Source organism: Tenrec ecaudatus, chromosome 16 (assembly GCF_050624435.1).
Source record: "Tenrec ecaudatus isolate mTenEca1 chromosome 16, mTenEca1.hap1, whole genome shotgun sequence".
NCBI lineage: Eukaryota > Metazoa > Chordata > Mammalia > Afrosoricida > Tenrecidae > Tenrec > Tenrec ecaudatus.
Window position 1 is genome coordinate 94,748,335 of NC_134545.1, and position 27,427 is coordinate 94,775,761.

A 27,427-nucleotide genomic window follows, 5' to 3' on the forward strand; every position below is an offset into this window, starting at 1 on the left:
GTAGAACAAAACAAAAACAAACAGAGCGAGAGGGGCCAGAGCGGCACCGAGGCGGCAGCAGAGGCTGAGGAGCGGGGGCCGGGGCCTGCGGACTGGCGGTCTGAGCGCTCGGCGGCGGCGGCGACCCGAGGGGTCAGTACCCGTGGGGCAGCTCGCACGCTCGGAAGGACTGCGCCCCTTTCTCCAGCCGCCCTGGTTTCCTCGCAGGCTCCGCACGTTGGGAGGGGGAGGGGGCGCGGGGTCACTGCCCGGTCCGGGCCCGCGGCCGCCCCAACGCCCCGGGCTGCGGAGAGCGGGCCTGGCGGCCTCCTCCGGCTCCCGTGCCCCGAGCGCGGCGGCGCGGGCCCGCCCCCTCCCAGGACCCCCTCCCCGGACCCCCTCCCCGCGTCGCTGGGCGCGCGGGGTGCCCGCCGGCGAGGGGCTCCCTCGCCTTGCCCCCGCACCCCCGGCGGCGTTTTCCTCCACTGTGGCGTTTCGGTGGGGGCGGGCGCGCGGCGCTGCCCACGGGGCGCAAAGTGTGAGGAAGATGTGCGCGCTCCCGGGGCCCGAAAGCTGTGGCGGCCGCTCGCAGCGCCTACAGGCCCGCGCAGCGGAGCCCGGGCCGGGGGGCCGGGGGTGGCCCGAGCCGAGCCCGGGGGTGCCTGGGCTGCGGGGGGCGAGGCCCAGCCTCCCGGGGCCGCTGCGGGCAGCGTAGGAGGGGGGTGGCGACACGCGCCCAGGCGCCCCGGCCCAGCGCCAGCCCGACGCGCACCCCTCCCCGTGCAAGAAAAACCCAGGTTCCCTTCGTTTCCGTCCAAATGACTCCAGGAAGGGAGCCCCCATTTGCCCGTGGGGTGCGGTGGCCGCAGTGGGTTTCTTCAGCGGGAGCCCCCAGGCTGCCTGCAGATGTCCCCTGGGCCCCGTCGCCCCTCGGGAGGATTCCAACGACTGCAGAGGTGGCGTCAACTCCATAGTGACGCCCACCTGCCTTTCCTGGTGGCTTTTCTGCCGTCGCGGTTTTAGATTTTGGTCGTACCCACTTTGTGTTTTTCTAGGAGGAAGGGCCCCTGCAGATATATTTTCCGTTTAATTCCTGTACTTGTCATTCTGCCCATACCGTTGTTTCATTGTGGGCTCACCGGATCCCTGCACAGCTCAACAGGCGTCTTTGGATTCTCCACACATTGGCTTCTCTGTATCAGAGATGGGAAAGCCCCGGGGTGGGGGTGGTAATTGGAGGGGCTGCAAAAAAGAAAGGTCACTTGGCTGTTTTCTGCAAAAAAACAAAAAAAACGTGGTGGTGGAACCCGGTGGCTTATGCAGCTCGTCCACTGTGATTGCAACCCCGGAATGAATACAAGGAATTTTCTAGCCAGCCAGTGGCTGGGCTTGGCACTCACTGCTACCTAGACCAGCAGCGGCTCAGCTACATTTGGGGAAATGGATGTTTGGGGGAGACAGGCAGGGGTGGGGAGAAGGGGAGGCTCAGCCTTTTAGGGACTAGCTTTTAACACGTTGGAGAAAAGAAAACATTTCATGTCAGCCTTTTTGCCTTTCCAAATTTGTAAGTATTCCTTACTGGAAATTCATTTTTATGCTCGAGAGTGAAGGATGTAGGCCTAGCTGTGTTTTCTTGCTTGCTTTCAACTTTCGTTAAGTTTGGAGGGAAAAATATTTAGAGTTAAGTAAATTAGGGAGGAAAAGGGCACCCCTACTTTGAGGAGGAGAGCTGAGAACATGGGAGACATCTTTCCTTTAATGAGCTGTCAGTGCGATGGCGCACGACTGGGTCCTTGATTGCGTCAGTCTGGGCCCGAGGAGGAGCCCAGGTGGCGCAGTGGTTGTGCGCTGGGCTGCTGATGGCAGTCTTGCTTCAGGACAGGACTTGGTTGGGAGTCCCTCATTAAAACAAACTTGGTAAGTTTTGGATGATGGCTGGCTGCTGGTACTTTTCTTTTTCCCACTGTCTTCTGCAGCTTGAGTGAATTATTTAGTGCTTGTATTGTAATAGTTGAAAATTTGACACAATAGAAAGTTTATGCGTTCACAAGCTTCTTTCTGTTATTCCTAAGAGGGAATCTTTTAATGGGATATTAAGGTTTTGTTTGTACTGAACTTGTACAAACAGTACTGAACTTGTAATGAGAAGATGAGGGTTATGGTCCTAGTTCTCAGGGAACAGCTGTCTCCTCTTGGACAGATCACCAGCCCTTTTGGAACCATTGTAGTTGTCTACAGAGTAGGAGTCCCTAAATGTATGTAAAATTATTTTTGAATTGTTAAAGGAATTAGAAATATCAGTTGTAATCATTTCACTTCCTTCATTAGGTTCCTTCACTTCCTTTGCAGGAAATATTTTGTCTTATATACTTCTATAGAGAGTGAAAACTTTTCAATGTAACTCATTAAAAAACTCATATTGTATGACGTTACTCATTTTTTAATACCTTGTAATTCATGCAGTGAAATAAAATGGATGTCTCATTTTCAGCCATAGAGGACATGGACTCTTTGCAAACTATTTGTACACATATTCCTTTGCGTATATTTCTCTACATGCATAGTTTTAAAACTCACTTTTTTCCCCTGAATACAGAGTTGGTGGGAACTATACCGACAGTGATTATATGAGATCATATACCGTCACACATGCTTATTTATGTTGAGCAAATTAGAGAATACCCTCACCAGTGTTTTAACTTCTGAAGACTCAGCTTCAGAGTCTTAAAGATCATACCAATGTCAAATTTATAATATAGGTTTTTTTTAATATAACATAGGTTTATCTACTTCTGTTTCTTAAAATAATACCCTTTTCTAAAGAGAGTAACAATAAATTTACAAGTTTCAAAAATTAGTATATATAGGAACTGATTACAAGGATCTACAAATAACCTCCTCCCTGGGGGATGGACAACGGAAAAGTGGGTGAAGGGGGACGGACGTCCGACAGTGTAACAGATGACAAAATAATTTATGAAATATGAGGGAGGGGGAAGTGGGGTAGGAAGGGGAAAATGAGCTGATATTAAGAGATCAAGTAGAAAGCAAATGTTTTGAGAATGATGATGGCAAAAATGTACATATGTGCTTGACACAATGCATGTATGTATGGATTGTGACAAGAATTGTACAAGCCCCCAATAAAATGATTTAAAAAATTTAGTATATATTGAATTTAAAAGCCAATTTTATCTTTGAGTTCCAGGAGGCAGTTACCCTACAGTGATACCTAAGGAGGGCATTGTTATATGAAAAAGAGCTTTTCTGTAATTAATAGGTGTTTTCATTAATTTATACATTTTATATCTTAGACGAGCATACTGCTAGTGAAATAATTGTAAATGACTGGAAGGGCTTGTAATTAGTCTGATTAAACAAACTAATACCTCTTGGTAAACTGCTATTTGAAAAATAAGTTCATATTTTGAAATACTACTTCACTATACAACATAATACTCTTGTTTTCAATAAAACTGATTCAATGGTCTTTCTTTCAAGGAACATTTGATTCTTATCACCAAGTGAATTGTCTAAGGAAAAGTGAACCAATTTATTCCAAACCTAGAGCTGTTAATTTTTGAGCCTTTTGAAACCAAACTCCAAAATAATGAAGTGCTTATGCTAGTAAGCCTATTCTTTCTGAAACAGGTCAGATTTTAAAAAAATATTGCCTATTTCAGATTATAAAAATACAACAGGGTGAGGTGGCAGGGGACAGGGCATGTTATTGGAAGGGGTTGATAAATTATTTAAATTGAATAAAAATTATCTAAAATATAAATTTAGACCGAATTTGCAATAAAAATGAAAATATATACACATTAGTGCAAAATTCAAAAATCCTAAAATAAGCATTATAGTGATCTAGGTATTGGAATGGAAGCTATAGCTGCCTTCAGATATGCTGTAGATCCTTTGATAATCTTGATGAACAAAGACTGTATTTCATATCAGTTCTGATGACCTATTGTAACATATGGTAATACCATCCTTGTATTTCTAAATATGTATAATGGATTACATCAGAGGCCTAGTGTTCATTCCTAAAAGCTATGTGACTAGTGTGTATGGGTAGATTTCCTTTAAACAATTACAACATATATAGTAAGAATATTTTTAAATGACCTTTAAAAGAATATCTTGACATATGCTCAAATCTCTGGAGTCTGTTTGACTCATGAACTTGGCAAGGAGATTGAAAGCAAGTGCTTCCCTTGAATATAAAGTAAATTCTTTTAGAAAATGGAATTATATGCTGATTTCTTTATTAACTGCGTGAAACTGCCTTAGTTGTATCAGTTTAAAACATGTTGACTTCTCCCCTCCCTTTTTTTAAACAAAAAACCCCAAACAGATTCTAGAGGAAGACTTCCTTTTGGTGATTTGTTTAATCAGTGCAAGTGAAATTAAGGAACAATGGATGTAGTAAATGAACAGGTACTGAATGTAACCCCTACAGGTAAGGAAGATCTTAAACTTTGTGAACATTTCTGTCATACCTTATTTTATGAAAATATGAACATCACTTTTACTTTACACACTATCTTATTCATGCTTTAAGAGTAAATATATGTGATAATTGTTTTTCAAATTTCAGAGTTTGTTATCTTGTTTATATGGAAATTTATAAAATACGCTTATTCTTCTGTCCATCTTTTTACATTCTTCTAGTTATAAAGAAGTATACTGCAAACTGAAGCGCAATAGTGACCCTACTCATGTTTTCATGTATATTAGTGATTTCACTACATAAGTTGTTACTGTCTTTGATATCTTCCCCAAATAATTTATAATAAATAACCTCTGATGCTTCATTGGCATTATAAAAATGAACATAGTTTTGTAGAAGTGCAAATACTAAATAATTTAAGACAAATACATTTTTAGCCTTCAGAGTAGCTTTCCAGAAAGCTAATTAGTTCTGTCTAAAGAGAAACCTCGTAGCAGCCCCTACCTACAGCACAAGGTGGGACTGACCCTGTGAGTTTCCAAGACTTTAACTCATAAGAGTAGAACAGCCCTGTCTGCCTTCTTAAGAGTAGCTGGTGGTGGTTTCAAACTGCTGACCTTACAATTAGGAGCCAGTGTGCAACCACTGTTGTTCAGTATTCTGAACATTGCGAGCTATTATAGTTCTTGCATGGCCCAAATGGCTAAGTGTTCAACTAGCATCCAATGGATTCGTAGCTAAAACCCACCCAGAGGCGCCTGCCAAGAAAGGCCTGGTGGTCTGCTGCTGAAAAGTCAGGACCTTGAAAAGTGTGCAGCAGCTTCGACTTTGTAATGGGGTCGCCATGACAACCAACAACATATTTTAGGTCATACTTTTATAGTCATAAGTTATTTCCTGTAACAAATGTGTTTTATCTTCACACTTAAATACTCCACTTTTACTTAGTGATTAAATCATTAATGTGTGCAGCTTAGAAGGAGGCCTGGCAACACAGTGCTTTGTTGCGCAGAAGCTTGTCGAGCTAAAGCTGCCCGCTGCTCTGCAGGAGCACTGGAGCAGTCTGCTTCCATGAAGACCCAGGATCTTGAGAACGCTCTGATGCAGTTCTACTCGGTTCTCTCTAGCTCCTTTGCCTCAAGTCCACTCGATGCCATTGAGGTGGTTTTTGCTTTGGTATACAAGTTATGTGAGAAGGCCTGGTGGCACCATTTATGTAGTTATCCTTGATCTTGAATTTGTCATTTTGTATTTATAAACCTGTTAAAGTATCAACATACTCTATTATAATTGTAATTGAAAAAATTGTTAAATTAGTAGTTATTTCTGTGCTATAAGGAATCCTGGTAGTGCATATGTTAAAGTATTCAGCTGCTGACCAAAAAGTCGACGGTTCGAACCCACCAACTGTTCTTTGGGGGAAAGATATGGCAGTGTGCTTTTGTAAAGATTCACAGCCTTGGAAACCCGATGGGACAGTTGCTACTCTGACTCAGAATCCACTCAGTGGTGGTTGGTTGTATGAGTCCTTGGTTTTGACAGCAGTTAGTGCATAATGTGTCCGCTCTTTATTACTGTGCGGATGGCAATAATACATTTTAAGAATGTATTTTACATACAGATGATTCCTGCATCCTCTCCCATCCCCCCGCATTGACCAATATGATCACTACTGCTACATGTGGCTCATAATTACTTTTGAAGGATCGCTACTCTTGAATTGAAATGTATACTGTATGTGTAAAATACACACCACATTTTATTAGTATGAAAGAAAGTGAAATCACTCAGTAAATTTTTTTCATTGGTTACATATGGAAATGATAACATTTTGGATTTGATAAAATATATTAAGATTAACTTACCCTTTTTGTTTACTTTTTTAATGGGACTGGTAGATTTAAAATTACAGATTTGATTCTTATTTCTTGGACAATGCCACTCTAAGATGTATACTTTTTCTGACTATAAAAGGCTGAATTCTAACCATGTTCTTGGTGCCTCTGCCCAGTACTGCCTTTAAATAAGGAACTTGCAGTTCTACAGTAAATGAGTGGGCCTGAGAGAGACCTTTCTTTAAGTAAACTCCTCCTATAGCAAACAGTCCAATTTAGAGAGATTAGTGTACTAATCCCAACTTTTTCCCTGTCAATTCTAATATTTGGAGGAGCTAAGTTATTTTCATTGACCTTCATTTTTCTCATGTAAAATTGAAGTATAAATACTCTTCTATTGGTAGTGTATAAAATGTGATTATCTGCTATTTTAATTCTAAAGTGGTTGCTATTGAGAAGTGAGAGAACTTAAGAACCAAATAAAAAGAAAATGAATGTTGCTTATAAAATGCATTTAAAATTCATGATAATATGAAAAGTAATCCTGTTTACCAGTCATTCATTAGGTTGAACTATATGAGATTGGCTGTGAGATTGTTACTAATCTACAAAAATGGTAATTTCATGTGGTATAACATAGTGTAATTTATGAGTATATTTATAGAAGAAAGAGTAGGTGTTTAAAACACTTAAAGAGTTTTTTCCCTTTCATATTTCTCTTTAAGATCCTGATAATTTAAGTGACTCTCTTTTTTCTGGTGATGAAGAAAATGTGGGAACTGAGGAAATAAAGAATGAAATAAATGGAAATTGGATTTCAGCATCCTCCATAAATGAAGCTAGAATTAATGCCAAGGCAAAACGTAGACTAAGGAAAAACTCATCCCGGGACTCTGGCAGAGGCGATTCCGTCAGTGACAATGGAAGTGAAGCCCTGAGAAGTGGAGTAGCTGTGCCAACCAGTCCAAAGGGGAAGTTGCTCGATAGGCGATCCAGATCTGGGAAAGGAAGGGGCTTGCCAAAGAAAGGTTGGTACATGCTGGAGCCGGAGAAATGGGTGGAAAAGAAAATCTGATCCTCTGGGCTACAACTTCCACCTTCTAGGAAGGAGAGAAATTTAAGCAGTGTGTCAGGGTTTGGGGCTTATATCTATTTTTATATAGAAATGCCCTGAGGCCCATTCCAACTTGCCTATTTAAGTAGATAGCAGATAATGTTCCCTGAGCAGAACAGTTTTCTCTTACCTATAGCAAAATATTGATGGTTTTCCCAGTTGTGAACTGTGCATGTACTGTCTTTGCTGGCAAGAAAGAGGGAGAAAGTGAATGTGAATCTAAGAAACCCATTGAGATTATATGATAAATACAAGTTTGGTTGGCAAGGTCTGATCAGAATTTTAATGATTTCATAAACATAGCTTGTCATTCTCTTTTGTTGTATTAATTTTGAGTACTGGGGGGTGGGCTGTTTCACTGCTGTCTCCTTGGTGGCTGGAGTAGTGATGGGCACTTGGCAGGTACTCTGGGTACTGGTTTCATCGGACTGGTTGACTTTTGGCTGAAGTAGAATCTCAATACAATTTGGAGATTTTACCTCCTTTCATATAGTGGGAACCTCCCATCTTATAAACTAGACTTTTTGAAAAATATTTTGTCATCTGTAAAACAAAACAATTTGTGTTGGTACCTTTATAATGATTATTTCAGTCAGAATGAAATTGGATTATCAAGTTCTGTTGAGCTCTGGTGGGAAGGGTTATGCTGCAGATACTAGATAACTTCTGCTCATCCTGTGACACCTCCCCCCCCATCATTGGTAACACTGTAAAGTTCTGAGAAAACAAACATATTGGGCCCTATAAAAACATTTTAATGTTTATTCAAAAAAGTAACTTTAAAATTGGAACCGTTAAACTTCTGGTCAGTTTGTATATAGAAATATGGGGGAGGGGGGAATCAGTACTGTTAATACTTAAATAGTAACCATTTTAAATTTATTACTATCAGTATAATTTATATTTTTACATCTAGAGTATTTGACTTTAAAACATTTTATGGTGATCACTAAGTTTCTTTGTAAAATAGTTTCTTTGCCATATTTTACTGGCCCAAAAATGTTTTTTTTTTTTTTCAGTTCCAAGAAATGTCAAAATTAGGATTTAGAAGTCAACTGCATATCAGTGTAGCCATTTTTTTTTCTTTTAAGGCATCTGCCTGCTTTGTTTTAAGTTTTAGGAGTGATTTCAAATGGATTCTTTTGGAAATAGATTTATAAGATATATAAACTTGTGAATATTGAAAAGCCAACTACATGATTTAAAAGCAGTTAGACTATAACTTGGCTGGAAATATCTAAACAAAACAAAATTTTAGCTGTTATGTAATTGAACATCTGGAATTAATTTAGATTTTAATTTCAGCTAACATTTTTAGGAACCATCTCATCTCATACAGAATCATATATACTTGTAATTGCATTTCAATTTAGATAAGTAAAATTTTAAACCATGGAAAGTTTATAATAAGACAGTGCATTTTCAGTTACCCTTATTGTACGTTTCCTAGTAGTGTGGTTCTTGCAGCAAACGTACATGCATGTTGTTCTTATAGATGAGGGATTTATATTACTTTTCCAGGTAGGCTTCTGAATTTATGATTTTATCTCTATCTGTGTTTTGCCTTGTGAGTTAGATCGTATCAGGATGGGATACGTCGCATGAGATTTTTGGGGTCATTCCTTTTCAATTCTAACCCTTTGTAGGTGGTGCAGGAGGTAAAGGTGTGTGGGGTACACCTGGACAAGTCTATGACGTGGAGGAAGTGGATGTGAAAGATCCTAACTATGATGATGACCAGGTATCGCTGTTTCACATTAAAAACAATTTTAAGTGCTATGGACTTTTTTGGCCTCATGCTCATAATTTAATCATATTCATAAACAGAACCTTTGATTTTTCTGAGTCATGTACACATATATTCATAGTGCTTTGCAGATTGTTGGGTGCATTTTGGATTAGCTCAGCAGTTCAACTTGTAGTATTTAAATTTTTTCACATGATTTCTGATGTGAATCAAAAGTAGATCTTTCCACACATTTATATAGGAACGTTATCAGGTTGATCATTTTTTTTCAATAAGGTCTATTGAGTTTAATATATACTCGTTTTAATTCGTGTATAAACCGGCATATACATGGGTCAGTGGTACCCCAGTGAGGTGTAACATCTTGCGGGTGATTGCCGTTCCTCTGCTGTTCATTCAAAGCCCCACTGACACTGCAGGACTTTGAATGTTTGTTTACTCACATCTAACCAATCAGAGCCATCCTATGACGTGGACGGCTCCAATTCACAGAAGCACCCGTAGTGATTCACTTACTCCGGCAGCTAAACTAGTAAGGATGTGTCTGTGGCTGCGCTCCGTCTCTCCCTCTGGTCTCTGTGTTAATTTACATCCTGCGTTTCCCACCCTAGGCTTATACTCGAGTCAATCAGTTTTTCTGGTTTCCCAGGTAATAATTAGGTACCTCGGCTTATACTCGGGTTGGCTTATATTCAAGTATATACGGTATGTAATAATTTGGCATTTCTGTAACAATGTTATCCTGCATTTTGTAATCTGAGGGTCATCCCCGTTTTCTTACAGTGTAGATTTTCACATAATGATGTAGTCTTTGGACCCAACCATGTTGATAGTGAAGAATAAGCATATTGGCTTCTCCTTGTCCAGAACAAAGAAGGAAATCAAAGATTTAGAGAAGTATGTAGTCTAACCGAGCAACTATGAACAGACTCCCTGCCACCGAGTTGATGCTGATTCATAGCGACCCGATGGGACAGAGGAGAACTGCCCTTGTGAGTTTTACAGCAGAAAGCCTTGTCTTTCTCCTGATATAGTTTAAAGTAATCATTAATTAAGAATAAAAAACAAAAACCCATCAACTAAACCACCCATTGCTATTGATCCAATTTTGCCTTCTTGACAGAGTAGAACTGCCCTGAAGGTTTTGATGCTGTACAGTTTCATAAAAGGATATTACACCTTCTCCTGTGAAGTGGCTGCTGGGTTTAAGAACAGAACTCAAATTCTAAAAAAAAATCACAGACTGCCTGGGTCAGTTGAAACTAGAGGCCTCTTCAAGTGTATTTCCCTTAAACAAAAATTATCCCCAAGGGGCTACCTTTTAGCTAAAAAACAGATGGGTTTATTGAATAAAGAATATCAACTTTGGACAATAAGAATCTTTCAAAACAATCAATTATATGGGACCAAACTCTCCAAAGTCAGACTCCAAAGGTAAGACGGTAAGGGGCAAGGAAATTACACTACTGGGAATGGTCCAACCAGAGCAAACTGAATGTGAATGAGATTGGTGACACATTATGAAGAATGTGACCAATATCATGAGATAATTTGTGCAGTAGAAATTGTTAAAAGGGAACATAATTTGCTGTGTAAGTTTTCACCCTAAACACAATAAAATATAATTTGGAGACAAATAGTCAAGCATGGAACATGAAGTGGGAATTATTTACCAGCTGTAATATAAAGTTACGAAACTTAATTTATCTGGATATTTTGTTCTTCATGACTTTTTCTCTCTTCCCTTTGCCTTTTAAGGAGAATTGTGTTTATGAAACTGTAGTCCTGCCTTTGGATGAAAGGGCATTTGAGAAGACTTTGACCCCAATCATACAGGAGTATTTTGAGCATGGCGATACTAATGAAGTGGCGGTAGGTTTGAAGTTGCAAGTATAATTTATTTAATGTCTGAGAGGAAGCATAAGCTATCATACGTAAAACATACCTAGAGTGATCTTGACTCACTGATTAAGTATTTTCTTTTGTATAAATGAAATTCTGTGCAATCTCATTAACTTAAACAGTTTCTTACATGTTTGGAATTATAACTTCTTTTTTGAGATCCGAAAAATGCGCAGTGAAATAAACACATATATATTTTATCACTGCTGCACATTCAGTTCAAGGATTGATCACAGTCTGCTGTTGTGGACCCATTCTCCCCCTCCTTTTGTGAGTTGTTGCTTCCCATGAACCTAAACTCATGGTTTCCTGTGGGCAGCATGGTATTTTTTGATATTATTTCAGGGAACCTGTGAATCTTCTAAGGGACAGTGGTAGAAATCTAGCTGGTAAATTATAAGAAAACAAACAAACGAAACATCGGTTCAGTCATGCCTTCCCTGCGAAGACTCAGATTTGATTCCTGGTTAGTGGGCCTCAGTTTAACCACCCCTTGCCTGTCTTTGGAGGTCCTTGTGTTGCTGTGATGTGGAACATTTTGATTGGAGCTCCAAAGTTAAGTGTGGCAAGTGAAATGCTCTGAACACCTTGCTCCCATCCCTTTGTGCATAGCATTTCTGAGTAGGGGGTGACCCAATGACTGATCGCAATAACAACATGGACTTTCTGAAATGTCGCAAGGGACCTAGACCTCAGTTAAGAATGTTGACTTAAAAATAAAAAGTTCAGTTTTACTTTTTGAACATTCATTTTGATGCTCAGAATTAGGATAAAATTTATCTTTGTGCTTTCTTTTTAAAGCAACAATCAGAAAATGATGGCAACATATATATAAATATGCTTGATACAATTGATGTACAGATTGGTATAAGAGCTATATAGCCCCCAATAAAATGATCTTTAAAAAGATAATCGGTGATGTGAAAAAATTATGTACAAAAATGCTCTTTAGGTGTTCCTGCAGTACAATTTACATGGGAAACATTTTCTGTATTAATTAGAAATTTGTCAAGTTAATCTGGGCTGTTGCTATGTGCTGTTGAGTGTGCCTCACAGTGACTGGCATGAGTCAGAGTACCCCATAGGTTCCCAAGGCTGTCATTGATACAAAGTGGACAGCCTCATCTTTCTCTGTGGAGTTGTTGTGGGGTTCAAAGCACTGACCTGAAAATAAACAGCATGTAAACAGCTTGAGGTAATGGAAAGTGAATCTCTCCATAAATGCTTATAAAACAATCTCCCTGAAAATATAAATACCGTATATACTTGAATATAAGCCGACCCGAATATCAGCTGAGGCACCTAATTTTACCACAAAAAACTGCATAAAAATGTGCTGAAAAACTTGGCTGGTACACAAGTATATATGGTAGATTATAAGGTAGAGGGTTAGGTTTAGCCCTTAAAACCAGTTTTGCAATATATATATTTTTGTTTTTTTAATCGTTTTATTAGGGGCTCATACAACTCTTCACACAATCCATACATACATAATTGTGTAAAGCACATTTGTACCTTCATTGCCCTCATCATTCTCAAAACATTTGCCTCTCTACTTAAGCCCCTGGCATCAGGTCCTCATTTTTTCCCCTCCCTCCCCGCTCTCCCCTCCTTCATGAACCCTTGATAATTTTTAAACTATTATTTTGTCATATCTTGGCTCTGTCTAGTTCTTGAATGCCCCCCCTCCCCCGCCCGACTATCATTATCCCAATTCTACCTTGCAAGTCTGGCTAGACCCAAGGATGAACACTTTACAGATAGGAACTGGAAACACAGGGAATCCAGGGCGTGTGATCCCTTGAGGACCTGTGGTGTGAGTGGCGATACAGGGAGGGTAGAAGAAGGGTGAGTTGGAAAGGGGGAACCGATTATAAGGATCTACATGTGACCTCCTCCCAGGGGGGATGGACAACAGTTTTGAAATATTAATGAAGTTTTAGAGTAAACTATTCTAGGTGTAATTTTGCATTCTTAGTTTAGGGTTGGTCAGCCAGAGATGACAAAGTGAATCAATATCTCATTAATATGGGAAGGAAAGATGTGCTTACCCTGACCCCCACACTTTACTGTTTTCGTATTTCCAAAGGCTGTAAGAATATGTGAATGAAAGACTGGTTTTTCTAAGGAAACATTTTTACTAAAGACACTTTTTTTAAATAGGAAATGCTCCGAGATTTAAATCTTGGCGAAATGAAAAGTGGAGTACCAGTGTTGGCGGTATCCTTGGCATTGGAAGGGAAGGCTAGTCATAGAGAAATGACATCTAAGTTGCTTTCTGACCTTTGCGGGACAGTGATGAACACAAATGATGTAGAAAAGTCATTTGATAAATTGTTGAAAGATCTACCAGAACTAGCCTTGGATACCCCTAGAGCACCACAGGTTGGTATGAGTCTTCATTTTGTCTGTCCACCATAGTTAGAGAAGTAGTACATGATCTAGGAGAGTTTCGTAGATGGGAGGGGAACACTGGGCCTGTGTGATCTACCACACAAAAAAAGCATTTTTATCATTTTTTATTAGCTATTTTTAAATGTACTTTTCTCATCATACTATAAATTCAGTTTTATATCTTATTTTCCTTGTCGTCATGCTTTGTATCATATATTTTGGGTTTAAATATAGTTAAACTGTTTTATGAGGTAGGAATTTTAAAAGTATAAATTACTAAGAACTGAATTTCCATGATTAATGTTTATTATCAAAGTAACTATAAGATGGTTTCCTTTTGAACCTGGTTGGAAATGAGTAAATCTATGAGTTCTTTTTAGAGTCTATCAGCGAGGCCTTTAAAAAAATTACATTGAATTATATTTTATTGCAGTGGATTTTGTTTTGTACAAATTGTGCTTTTTTAGACTTTTCACTGTGAATTGGGTAAAGGACCTTTTATTTTTATTAGATGTTAATACATACTGATACATAAGGTAACTTTCTGACTTAAAATTGAAAATATGAGGTTAATAAACAACGTTTTGATTAAAAGTTTGTAATCAAAGTAGTTTTTAAGCATTTTACTGAAACATTCATTTAGAACTAGTGTATAAACGCCTCTTATCTCAGGACAGACGTAAGTTCATCAGCTAGTGAGTTGTGATTCACACATGGGCCCCCGCCCCCTCTTCTTTATAGCAGTACACATACGGAGAAAACGGATGCTGTAAGTTTATATGCATTATGAAAATTTTGAAAAATACTGAAAGACTAAAAGGAGTAAAAGTCAGAAGAAAATAACCGCTGCTTACTATTTGATAGAGAGCCGTGGTGGTGTAGTGATTGTGCATTGGGCCGCTAACCGCAAGGTCAGCAGTTCAAAACCACTGGCTAGTTCTGAGGGAGCGAGACAGGCATTTTACTCCTATAAAGAGTTACAGTCTCAGAAATTCACAGGGCATTTCTGTCCTCTATGGTCACTCTGAGTCAGAATTGACTCAGCAGCAATGAGTTTACTATTTAATATCAAGTCTTCAATTCTATGTTCTATGGATGTATGCCAATGCATGGCTTATATACATTTATTTACATTTGTTTTAATAAAAACTGGGATCATCCTATATTTGCTGTCTTGTAAACTTGATTTTTTCCCTGACTCTATAAAATGTGAGAATTTTTCCTTATGGTCACATAGTATATTCTCTTATATGTGTAACATTTAATTACACTTTTATTTCTGGAACCTGAAGTGTCCAGGTTTTATGAACATACTTTCAGAGATAGTTATACATAGCTTTTTTCTTCATTTTATTTTTTCTCTGTCTTCATTTTGGATTAGACACTATGTGTAAGGCAGTGTTTGAGGTGATGGGGATGCAATGCTGAGTAAAGGAAAAGACCCCCGCTCCAGCCTCTGTGCATAACTGGAATACAGAGAGGTGTGGAGCACGCCACGCAGAACTAGTGGCGCAAATACGTGTTTGTAGGCTATTCCAGCATGCCGCTTAAGTACTGATTGTAGTCTTTATCAATTATGTGTGGGAAAATTGTGTTTTATAGACATTTATTTTATATGTTTTTTTATAGTTGGTTGGCCAGTTTATTGCTAGAGCTGTTGGAGATGGAATTTTATGTAATACCTATATTGATAGTTACAAAGGAACTGTAGATTGTGTACAGGCTAGGTAAGTAAATTAATTTTCCTTCTTAGAATTTGAAACAAGGGAAATTCCCCATCAGTCTAATGAAATTATTGTAGGCATTCATCAAATGTTGTGGGCATGAAATTGTCAGTTGTTTGTATACTTCACTGTTAAAATTGAGAGGTTATTGGCATGATCTAAGGGGAAGGGGCTATTATGATACAGTAGTCCTGAATTCTTGTCAGACCATTAGATACCTTTGTGTTAAAGCCGTTCTGTTTGAGCCTCAGCTTCGCTACTTATAAAATTAAAGGATTGGATTTGAAATTTTCTTTAAGATCTCTTTAGGATCTAATGTTCAATAATTACTTAATATTTTAATAAGACAAATAAGATGGGCAATTTTAACTGAGTCCCTATATATAGTTTAATTTTGTTTCCCTACTATAGATAGCTTTTGTTAATAACAAAATAGTGTGTTTTTTACTCTTGTTCTTTGATCCAATTAATTTAACGCTAGATGTGGTTTTGGAGAATTATGCTAAGTGATTTTCTCAGAATATCCTGGCTAGTTAGGTTTGGACTTCAAGTGTGTTAGATGGACATGCTGAACCTCACCTACTTTGTAAAGATTACTTCGTCAGTGGTTCTCAACCTTCCTAATGCTGTGACACTTTAATAGTTACTGTGTTGTGGTGGCCCTCCAACCATAAAAATATTTTTGTTGCTACTTCCTAACTGTAATTTTGCTACTGTTATGAATCGGGCGACCCCTGTGAAAGGGTCATTTAACCCCCAAAGGGGCCGGGACCCACAGGTTGAGAACCGCTGCCTCACTTTATACTGAAATTGTCTCCTTGGTTGGGAAGGCAAATTTGTAGGTAAAAGTTAGTTATATGTGAAGTTAGCCTTTTCACTGTAGAACAATTAACATTATAGAATCATTGATAAATGTGAAAACCAGTTTCCTTTTGCTCCCCAAATTTTCCCAATCTTTTATTTTGAAAGGTAGTTTTTATAAGTATTTTGGAATTTATGTTGTTTTTATGTTGCATTAAAGTTGTTAGCATTTATGGGATTTTGTCAATTTCTCCATAATTGGGTAAACCTCAAGCATGCTAGTATGTCAAAATTGGATCATTAAAAAAATTTTTTAAAAATTTCTTTTGTAGAGTTGCTCTGGACAAGGCGACTGTGCTCCTGAGCATGTCTAAAGGTGGAAAGCGTAAAGACAGTGTCTGGGGCTCTGGAGGTGGGCAGCAGTCTGTCATTCATCTTGTTAAAGAGGTAATTTAATTTATGTCTTCCTCTGCAAGAAACAAACTATGTCTTCTGGTTGGTATTTTTGTTTAATATTAAAATTAAAAAAATTCATTATAGCCCCAAATGGAAAATTTGAATAAACCTGTTATATATTTGTCTTTACATTCATCTTGCTTGTTATGTGATACTTAGATAATTCCTGTTACCATGGATTAAAAGTGAGACTGTGTCAGGTTAAATGAACGTTTATGCTTTATGGTAAGAGGGTTGTTTATGAATGTCCAGTACCTGAAATCCTTTTTTCTGCTTGTATTTACAATCCTCACACCACTGAAGAACGATTTTCTGTTTTGTAATTACTCAATAAGTAACCATTTTCATATGAGAAATCTGAATTGTGAGCACCAGAGTAGATTAGAGTCATGGGTCTTTGTGTGGGGGTCACTGTATGTGTACTTTAAAAGAAAACGTATTTGATTGGCTGCATTAAAATGCAGGATATATTACCTATGAAGTTTTCTTGTAATGGGTGTGCTATATCACTAAACAAAAAGAAAATTGTAAATCTCCTTTTGGAAATCTTTTAAGGAGATTTGGCAGGTAACTAGAAGATTTACACTGCTTGTGCTTCTGATTTTTTTCAGTATAATTTTTCCTTTTTTCCATAGCTTTGAATTTTACTAAGTCTTTCAGTGATCTGTATATCTAATGTGAGAGTTCAGAGCTTAAAATATAGTTAGAGCTTTCAGTAATTTTGCTATTACGTTTGCTGTTAAGATAGAGAAGTTTTAAGTACCCAACCCCCCAAAAAGGGGGACATTTGTGTGTATTATGTCATTATGACACTGCTTGTTTTTCTTTAGAGAAGTAGTAGAAATACTGCAATATGAAAATAATTAAGATGCCAGAGCAACAAGGAAAGAAAATAAATGAAAATCATAGATTGGAAAGAAAAATTTTAAAACACCTGTTTCCAGATAAGATCTTGTATTTAGAAATTCCTAAGGAATCTGCAAAATAAAATAACAAGAAAAACCACAACTATTAGTTTCCTTAAAAGAACTCAGCAAAGTTATAGTATATTAAAGCAATATGAAAGATCAAATCTCATTCTGTATCTATGAATGAGGGCAAGTGGATTGCATAGTGGGCTGCTAACTGTGAGGTCCCTCCAGCTGCTAGTTGGGAGAAAGATGAGGCTTTCTGCCTCCAACAAGATTGGCAACCTCAAAACCCACGGGTATGTTCAACCTGCCCGGTAGGGTTGCTGAGTTGGAATAAACCTGCTGGCAGTGAGTAGAAAGAGGACAAAGTAGAACTGCCTGGTGGGTTTCAGAGACTGTTAACTTTATGGGAGTAGAAAGCCCTGTCTGTCTTCTGGGACTGGTGGTTTTGAACGCCGACCTTGCAGTTAGCAGCCCACCATGGAACCAATAGGCCATTTTTGGCTTCTGGTGCATTATAAGGTCATTTAAAGAAGTGAGATTGTGTGCCTCTTGAAAGTTTTATTTTGAGACGTTAGGTTTGTGCCTTCTCTTGGTAGGTGCTGTGCAGGTGGCTTCAAGTCACAGTGACCCCAATATATAACAGAATAAAACACTGCTGGGCCCTGTGCCACGTCACAATCATTGCTCTGTTCGAGCCCATTGTGGCAGCCACTGTGTCAGTTCATGTTCTTGAGGGTCCTCCTCTTTTTGCCGACTCTCTTATTTTACCAAGCATCATGTCCTTTTTGAGAGAGTGGTCTCCTGATAGCATGTCCAAAGTAAGTGAGAGTCTTGCCATCCTACCTTGCTGAGAACATCCTGGCTGTACTTCAAAGACAGTGCTTCTGGCAGTCCACTGTACTTTCAATGTGGTGTGCCCTCTAGTGGACTGTAAAGCGCCGTGTTTGATCGCGTACTGAAGCATTGTGGTTACCATGCAGGCCAGGCACCCCAGAAATGATTATTAAGAAACACTGAAGTACTACATTTGCTTCACAGTTATGACCCATTTGAAAATGGGACATTTTTATTATGAAAATATGCTTGTGAGCATGCCATGTTGTCTGCGTGCTCTTAACGTAGCTGTTCTAACTTTTCATGATAGTCTTCATTGGGGCGAGCGTAGAGAATTTGTAGGCAAAGCATACTTTTTTTTAAAATGAGAAAAAGGAATTTTAATACACTTCAATTTTTAAATCTAATAGATTGATATGCTGCTGAAAGAATATATACTATCTGGAGACATAGCCGAAGCTGAACATTGCCTTAAGGAATTGGAAGTACCTCATTTTCATCATGAGCTCGTATATGAAGTAAGATTGCTTTGACATTCCAGTGATAAGTATTAAATGTCCTTTTTTGTACCACAGTGACTTAATGCTTCTTTATAACATTTAATACCTAGAACATTTTCTTTTCCAAAAGATATTACTGTGAAGGGATAAAATTATTTTAAAATATTTGTGATGCTTATAACTACATATAAAGGATGACAACACTTTCTTATATGAATTAATGGTATCCAAATTAATGATCATTCCTTCACATTTTAGGCCATTGTAATGGCTTTAGAGTCAACTGGAGAAAGTACCTTTAGAATGATCTTGGATTTATTGAAATCCCTTTGGAAGTCCTCTACCATTACTGTAGACCAAATGAAAAGGGTATGTACAATATCATTTTGTATTTAATATGTAATAATTGAATAAAGCTTTTAAGTTGTCAATGAAACTTTCTGAGAGATATTATAATATAATCATGCCTATATGTGAAGACCAAAATCCTCATGACAGGACCAATTAGTGGAGACAAGATTAACATCATCTACGATTATATTTTGCTTGGATCCACAATCAATGCTCATGGAAGCAGCAGTCAAAAGATGTGTCGCATTAGGTAAATCTGCCCAAGAACCTCTTTAGAGTATTGAAAAACAAGGATGTTACTTTGAGGACTGCCGTGTGCCTGACTCAAGTATTTTCAGTTGACATTGAATAAAGAAGAGCGAAGAAGAATAGATGCATTTGAAGTGTGGTGCTGGAGAAGAGTATTGAAAGTATCATGGACTGCTGAAAGGAAAAGCCGTGCCATCTTGGAAGAAGTACAGCTAGAGCAAGGGTGTGGAGATTCATCTTATACTTTGGGCATGATATTAGGGGAGATTGGTCTTTAAGGCAGAGGGGAAGGGACGGTGAGGAATGTCCCCAAGGAGATGGGTTGACATCATGGCTGCGACAATGGGATCAGGCACAGGAACAGTTGTGAGGCTGGCCCAGGACCCGGCAGAGCTTCTTTCTGTTGTACACAAGGTCGCTCTGAGTGGGAACCCGCTCCATGCATGGCACTTCACCGCATTCATGGGCCTAGAAGGTTCTTTCTGTTGGTCTTTTAAAAAAATTAAATGGGGATTACTTGAACCATTTTCAAGGAAAATAGAAAGTAACACCGTAAGTTTTTTTTAATCAATTTTTTTACGTCTGGTTTTTCTCATATGTGTGTGTATGCTTGTGTATTCTAACTGTGGCTTTGTTTCTAAGATACAATTTTATAGTTATTCATTTGCCCTATTTAAAATTGTATGCATTGTTGCTGAAACATTGGATATGATGCGCTCTCATTTATCTTGAGTACCCGGTATCTGATCGCAACTCTTTGGAAAGAACCATTTAAAAGAGTGTTATCAAATGCTTCTTTCCATACTGTTAAGGTTCTGATCTGATGCCAGTCTAACCAAATGAGCATTTGGCCACGAATGCAGGTTCTTGACTCAGAAGTGAATGGTGTTACAGGGTATTGGGGTGCTTCATATGGTGAACACTTTTGTATCTGACTTCCTTGTTTCAGGGTTATGAGAGAATTTACAGTGAAATTCCAGATATTAATCTGGATGTCCCACATTCCTATTCTGTGCTTGAGCGGTTTGTAGAAGAATGTTTCCAAGCTGGAATAATTTCCAAACAACTCAGAGATCTTTGTCCTTCAAGGTATGTGTTAACTCTTTCTTTGCTAACCTAAGGCAGTGTTCTGTCCTATCTCTGTTAAAAGAAAATACTATCTTCTCAGAAGTTACTAACTAAAGAGCAAGAATCATCCATGGTGGGGCAAGGGGTGGGGTGGGGGGCAGAGGGGAGTGGTGGTAGGAACGAAGTATGTTTTGACCCTTTGTAAATTGGTATGGACTCCCTTGTGAAGACCACCTTCACTTAAAGGAAACTATCTTTGAGGAGCAGTTCTGTGGACCAGTGCACAAGGATCTAGTCTAAGTAGTTTAAATATTATTTCAGAGGAGGTAGTATCACCAGTAAGATGAGAAAATGGAGGCTTGGAGAGAAGTACAATGTATTCTTTCTAAGGTTCAAAAAAATCCAAACTTGTTGCCATCAATTCAGACTTACAGTGACACTGCAGGACAGGGTAGAACTGCCCTTATGGGTTTCCAAGACTCTTTATAGGCATAGAAAGCCCTATCTTTTTCTAAAGCAGCAATTGGTGGTTTCAAACTGCTGACCTTGTGGTTTGCAGCCTAGCATGTAGTCGAGCAAGAAACTTCTGGTACATTCGGTGCCATCCTTTGCCTCTTCACACAGTTGCAGTTAATCAAATCTTATCTTAACATTGTGCATGGTATTTTCTAGAGTTGTTACATGTATGCTGCCAGAAACGAATTCTTTAGGAATTGAAGATTTTTGTGTTAAAATAAAGCTTATAATGTTTATAAAGGCCGTGGAAGTTTAATAATGTTTTCATGTCTGGGCAGTTTTATGTACACTTTAGGTCTTTCTAATTTTTATCTGAAAACATTTTTTAAGCTTTATTTAAGAGCATCATAAGAATGAAATCTAAGACAAAAATTTCTAGGAGGGTTCTTTGCCCTAGAACAGTGGTTCTCCACCTTCCCAATGCTGCGACCCTTTAATAGTCCCTCATGTGGTGGTGACCCTCCCCCAACCATAAAATTATTTTCGTTGCTACTTCATCACTGTCATTTTGCTACTGCTATGAATCGGGCGACCCCTGTGACAGGGTCATTCGACCCCCCCAAAGGGGTCACCACTCCCAGGTTGAGAACCCTTCTTCTAGAACCTTTTGTAAGAACTTCAGGGAGAAGGGAAAATGGTGAAAGCTAATGGCTTTTTTGAAATGTTTGGGAGAGGCCTCTACTTTGGATTGACACCACTTTGTGTATTGTGCCCAAACTGGCAACTGTGCAAGGCTTCTTGTCACCTCCTTGCGCACTGTCTCGATCTCATGATACGCGAGACGTCAGAGGTTACTGCTGCTCGGGTTCCAGCTCAGGCATGGAATGAATGGGTTTATTCTAAACAAAATGTGTTTGAACTTGTTTCTGTGATGGCTGTAGACAAATTCTCTCAATCATTCACTTAGTTTTATTAGGTTGCCTTCCAAAAAAGAGTTAATTAACACTGTGGTATCTAAGGGGATCTGTTTGCTGGGTCAGACGAGTATGGTGACGATTTTGGGGGAATCCAAAGGAGTGGTTAATCCTTGATAGGTTGTTTTTTTTAAAGAGGGCACAGGGAGGTCACCAGGGTTTATGAGAAAGTTTTAAGAAAAATGAAAATTATATTGAGAAAAAGGCCAGGAAAGGTACACTGAAGAATTTCTTTCCACCATGACAATGTCCTTACACATTCTTCAAAGGTAGCAAGGTCTGGCCTACGAGACTTTTTTGAGAAACCCTATCTCCATCCTACTGACCCTCCATGCATATTACCCTTCCAGACATTTTTGCTCTTCAAACTTAACATTTAAAACAAACACAATTTGAGCACCTTCATAGACGCTAAAACTGCTATTTTGTTGTGGCAAGGTGCAGAATTCTTTCGAGATGGGCTGGTTAGAGAACACTACTTTCATAAGAGTATATCTAACTAGATGAAAGATATGTCAAACAACTGTAGATTCACTTTTGATAATGTAATCGAAGTTTCTTTGGTTCTGTGGCAATATTTTACTCAATCTTCTATAGAATGAAGCCATTACGTTCAATTCACTTAGTCTTATAAAGTCTAAAAATGGGTTCAACACCATGACACAGGTCTTTAAAAATTGTTCAACCTTATGTTTTTAAGTCAAATTGGTGATTTCTCTTATGGCTTTATTATTAAGGATCATTTGAGGAGATGCCTGGTAGTGTAGTGGGTTAGGTGTTGAGCTGCTAACTGCAGGGTCAACAGTTTGAAACCACCAGCCACTCCTCTGAAGAAAGATGAGACTTTCTATTCCGGTAAAGATTAACAGAAGTGGGAACCCACAGTGGCAATTTTACTCTGTCTTACAGAGCCAACCTGAGTTGGAATCGGCTCAATGGTAGAGTGTTTGGTTGAAGGAGATCCCTAAACTACTTAAGGGACCTGAAGAACTTTGACATTTACTCTGCTTTTTTGGGTTTATACAATGAAGTGTACCGGGGAGTTTCAGAAAGCTCACAGAAAAGTAGATAGGGATTTCTTTCCCCTTCCTGAAGCCCTCTTGTATATTTATGTGTGCCTGTGCATTGTTGGTCTGAGCCACAGAGTAAAGGTCAGGCCTGTCCCAGCTGTGTTCTTAGTGCTGTGCGCTGCTGTTACTGCTCCACAGTGGCCATATTACGGAGCAAGGCGCCCAACGTTTGAAATCGCAGGAATCCCAAAATGGGGGTTAGGCTGTCCCTAACTGGATTTTGATGTTTCCCCACCTTTCTACAGGTGAGGTTACCCTTTCTACATCTGAGAGAGTTTTTGAGAGTCCGTAGTTCCAGTCTGTGATTCTAAATCATGTGTTTCTGTTTAGCTTTCATATAGAGTGTGATAGAAATACTACATTTCTAAATATACATGTTTTTGCCTTACGTGTCTCCACTTTCAACAATTAGCTTTCATTTGGCTGACAGTTTTCATTAACGGTTTGCTATGCTGTACACCAAAATGTTTATCAAGCACAGTCTTCAAAGAGATGGGCGGCTTTTGAAACCACACTAATGTCCTGCAGAACTTCACGTGTAGTAACTATCGGTTGTTTGCATGTGTCAGTTGATCTCGTGAATATTTGAATCTGTCTTCATGGTTTCTATTCTTTTTATTACAGGGGCAGAAAGCGTTTTGTAAGTGAAGGAGATGGAGGTCGTCTGAAACCAGAGAGCTACTGAATATTCTTACAGTCCAAGATGTTATAAAAATATATACCTGAATTATAAGAGCTGTTAGCAGTTTTTTTTTAAGCATTTGTTTTGGGTACAAGGCATACCTGAAATTTTATAAACCTACATTTAAGGGTAATTTTTAAAGAATTTTTTAAGGGTATAAAAGATGGACAGAAAAGTAACCACTTAAGTGGAATATTCTAATAAGCTACTTTTTTTAAGTGCCATGTTTAGGACCTAATCATTCCAAGTTTTGCATTGATGTCTGACTGCCACTCCTTTCTTTCAAGGACAGTGTTTTTGTAGTGAAATCACTGGTTTATACAAAGCTTTATTTAGGGGGTAAAGTTAAGCTGCTAAAATACCCCGTGTTGGCTGCTGCTGTTGAAAATACTGTGCTTTGGGAGTTTAAAAAACACAAAAAAAAGGTTATTTCTTTGTCTTAAAAGATTTTAAGGAAATGAGTTAGTCATCTTTCCAGGGGACATGTTGATTGGTCTTAAAGACTAGACAGTTCAATAAACGGTGGCTGGAACATCTATTTTTGTACAAAACTGGAAAAGTGAACCTGGTTTTAGAAGAATGTATGACAAAATAAAACATGTGAAGCAGTGTTGATTCTTTATTGAGTATATTTATTTTGGGTCTTAAAAAAACAAAAGAGCTTTGTTAACTTCACCCAGCAACATTTAAATCATACAAGGAAGACAATTTGCTTTTTTTAAAAAAGCTTTTTCCTTGCTAGCATTTATATCAAAAGCATAAAATGGATCTTAGAAATATTTAAATGGGGACAAATGCAGGGACACCTACTCCCTGTTCACTGACCTCTGTTTAGCTAGAGCTTAATGAAGTCTCAAACATTTGTATAAGAACTATGCTAATTCTTAAGTTCTACTAAATGTTAGGAAAATTATTTTCTAAAGACTCAAAAGGCGTTGCATTTAACAGCATCTAAGAAACTATTAGCTGCCAGTAAATGCTGAGCCTTATTACTCAGCCAGGTGTCAGGCCTATGCTTGCTTACATGCTGATTAGTGACTCAGCAAACTTACCTGGAACTACGGCCAGGATTTTTATACAAGTATTAGGACTGTATCTATGATAAGTTTAGATTATCTTTTAAAATTACAATTCTAAATCTTCACATTTCTGTTAGGTTCTTTCAAGTCTGTGTTACTTTGGCTTACATTGGTCATAGCCTTAAAGTCTGTGGGGAAATGGAATGAAAGGATAATTTTCCCAAGAACTCTTGGAGTTACCTTATGATCACTTTCATGTATTTGATTTTTCAAGACCCTGATGGAGGCAGCCATATAATTTTTAAGTTTTGAAAAATAGTATAGTCAAGAATTCAAATGCCCATACAACATAGGTGAGGTTTTAATTAAAACTTTTCAAGAAGCTATTTAGTCATTACTAGTTAGCTCAAGATATCCTTAAACATAAATTTAGTGAAAACCTAAACTTACTTATATATACTTTGTATTGGATATTATAGAAACCGAGTCTGAACACACACTGCATGTAGCCACTTACACCTGAGAATACTGTCTGTAAACCCGATAACGGCATGCTGAATAACGTAATTCCAAGAACTTCACTTGGGTAAGACGCCAGAAAATTTGATTAAAAGTACTTTCATTTCTTGTATTCAATGCAAACCCAAGTATTTAAATCCTAATAGGTTTCATCAATCTTGAGGTTTTTGGTGGCTGAATCTCATCTCTAATTCCCATCTGTCAAGAAAAACACATCTACTCCCCTTAGCAGGTAGGTGGGATAAAGCTACCTACTGACATGGGTCTCCCTTATGGAATGTACATGTGGCAAACATGGCCCTGCGCTGGCTGCAAACATGGGGTTATATCTAGTGATGACTCATTTTCCATGTGGTCTTGCCCTTCTGGATGGGGGCAGTTCCCCAGTGGAAAGTCACACCTGCTGCTCCATATTCGCCATGGGCACTGCCTCCAGAGGGCTGTCACCTTCTACCAGCCGTGTCTCCTTACTCCCTTAAGGGCACAGGGTGATATTCCTGAAGCAAGAAAAAGGCTCATCTAGTGCCAACGGGCAGCACAAAATCAAAAGGGGCTGGGAGTTGTCCCAGCATCTCAGAAAAGAAGGTGTTTGAGGAGCCGGTCTTGGCTGAGTTTCAAAGCAGGGTTTTATCTTTCCTTACGGCTTCTTGGAGCCAAGTACAAACCATCAACCATTATGGGATGGTGTCAGACATGTCCTGGGCTGCATCTCCAGACTGCTGCCTCTGGCTGAACCCAGTCATGGATGGGAAGTCTCTTTGGACCACATGGAATTCAGCCAAAATGCAGGGAATCTTAAGGTAAGCTTTTAGGCTGTTTCTTACATATTGTTCAGATCTTTCTTCCAAGAAATGGAATTCCTTTCAGGTTATACTACCTGGACATCAGTTTGCAGGTTCTATACCTCCCTTGGCTTGGGAATTGTTCACCCGGTAGGCTAAGGTGTCTCCCATTTGCTCATCAGCACAGCCAGCTTCTGGATGGATGACCTAGGTAAGCCCAGGTTTTGTTAATGAAGGTAGCAATAGCCTCCACCATCTTCCCTATTCATCTCTTGATGGTGTGCTGGGCGCTGCCACTTCTGGCAAGCTCCTCCTCCAGCCCAGACATCTCAACCTCTCCTGAGGTTCCAGCAGTTGCCTGACCGGGAGACCCAAGTGGTCCTTTGGCTACCTTGCCCTTATGGTTAGCTGAGACGCTTCCAAAAAAGTTTGAGATCCAATTCCCACCAAATCTGGAGGCCGTCACACAGCTCAATCTTGGTATTTCTGCAGTAGCTATATGAGTATTACTAGTTTTATTAATACATTTCTATTAGTATAAGATGTGGATTTTCTTTCTGGTTATTATGAAACAGGCCGGGGTGTGGTGGAAGTACTAGGTCATCGTTCGGTGGGTTATTTGCTGCTTTTCCTTTTCTGCCAATTCTTGTTGGTGAACTGTATCCTGGGCGGCCTGCTGCATTTTCTCCAGTTTTTCCAGAGTCAGAGACTTTAAGGGTAAGAGTTTAGGCTTACATAGCACCATTGGGGTCGTGTCTTCCACAGACAGCTGCCCTAAGTTTGACAAAAACAAGAATGAATTCATCAAAGAATCAGTGGTTTTGGTTTGTAGCTAGAATGAATATCTCAAAGCTTGATCCATTTGTCAGTGAAACGTTTGTTCTTAAACTGAGTCCAGTTGTGGAACTGGAAGCATAATTAGCTTTGAAGGAATGATACTTCTTGATGTTGGGGCCTGGGGTAAGAGAGTTTAAGGGAAACATAGCTTCCTACCTGAGAATAGGTCCCTAGATGGTGTGAACGGTTTCCTTGACTACTATAAAGGCTGTGATTTCAGCCACCCCAGAGGTACCAAGGAGGAAAGGCATGGTGATCTGCTAGTAATATTACAACCAACAAAATGCAGTGGAGCAGATCTATTACACATGGGGTCACCGTAACTGAACGAACTCAGTAAGTTTGATGGGCTTTTTCTAAACCCAAGGTCCCACGAGATATACAACTAATCTGCTCAAATGTCTACTTTGAGGTAAAATTAGGTAGCATTGCATAGTGTACAAAAGTACTTACGCAGAAAAAATGTTTTAGTTTAACATGAATATTTACACAGTATTATGAATATTTACACAACATGAATAAATTATACAATATCAACCTTCAAATTTCAGTTTTCCTTATACTATTTTGTTTAATTTAGGTTTCTTTTCCCTCACTTTCAGACCTTATTATATTCTGTGGTAAATCCCATTGCGTGTTATTTCTTCTCATTAAAACATTTTAAATTTGTTTTGAGTGTGGTACATTTTTTTAAGGATTAAAAAATATTTTTGTCATTTTATTGGACTTTTTATCCAGTAAAATTACTTTTTGTAAGGCAATTTTCT

At 38.9% G+C, this 27,427-nt stretch overlaps 2 protein-coding genes across 8 annotated transcripts in view; one reads left to right on the top strand and one right to left on the bottom strand.

Annotated features, from left to right (window-relative positions):
- PDCD4 (programmed cell death 4) lies at window positions 1-24,116 on the top strand. Of its 2 annotated transcripts, none has more exons than XM_075535019.1 (12): window positions 1-132; window positions 4,337-4,441; window positions 6,993-7,295; window positions 9,028-9,122; window positions 10,887-11,000; window positions 13,194-13,415; window positions 15,054-15,151; window positions 16,282-16,396; window positions 18,564-18,671; window positions 18,912-19,022; window positions 20,203-20,342; window positions 23,446-24,116. In XM_075535019.1, exons 2-12 carry the CDS (start codon window positions 4,399-4,401, stop codon window positions 23,504-23,506), a joined length of 1,410 nt encoding a protein of 469 aa, XP_075391134.1. In that variant the 5' UTR covers window positions 1-132; window positions 4,337-4,398; the 3' UTR covers window positions 23,507-24,116. The 2 variants fall into 2 exon arrangements, with proteins under 2 accessions (XP_075391134.1, XP_075391135.1); XM_075535020.1 differs by lacking the exon at window positions 1-132 and adding an exon at window positions 1,753-1,896.
- The window catches only part of BBIP1 (BBSome interacting protein 1), a 16,155-nt gene continuing 12,842 nt past the window's right edge, over window positions 24,115-27,427 (bottom strand). For all 6 annotated transcript variants that reach the window (XM_075535026.1, XM_075535021.1, XM_075535022.1 and 3 more), the window contains exon 3: window positions 24,115-26,597. In XM_075535026.1, the coding sequence (XP_075391141.1) occupies window positions 26,419-26,597 (179 nt within the window). In that variant the 3' untranslated portion in view covers window positions 24,115-26,418. The remainder of the gene's footprint in view (window positions 26,598-27,427) is intronic.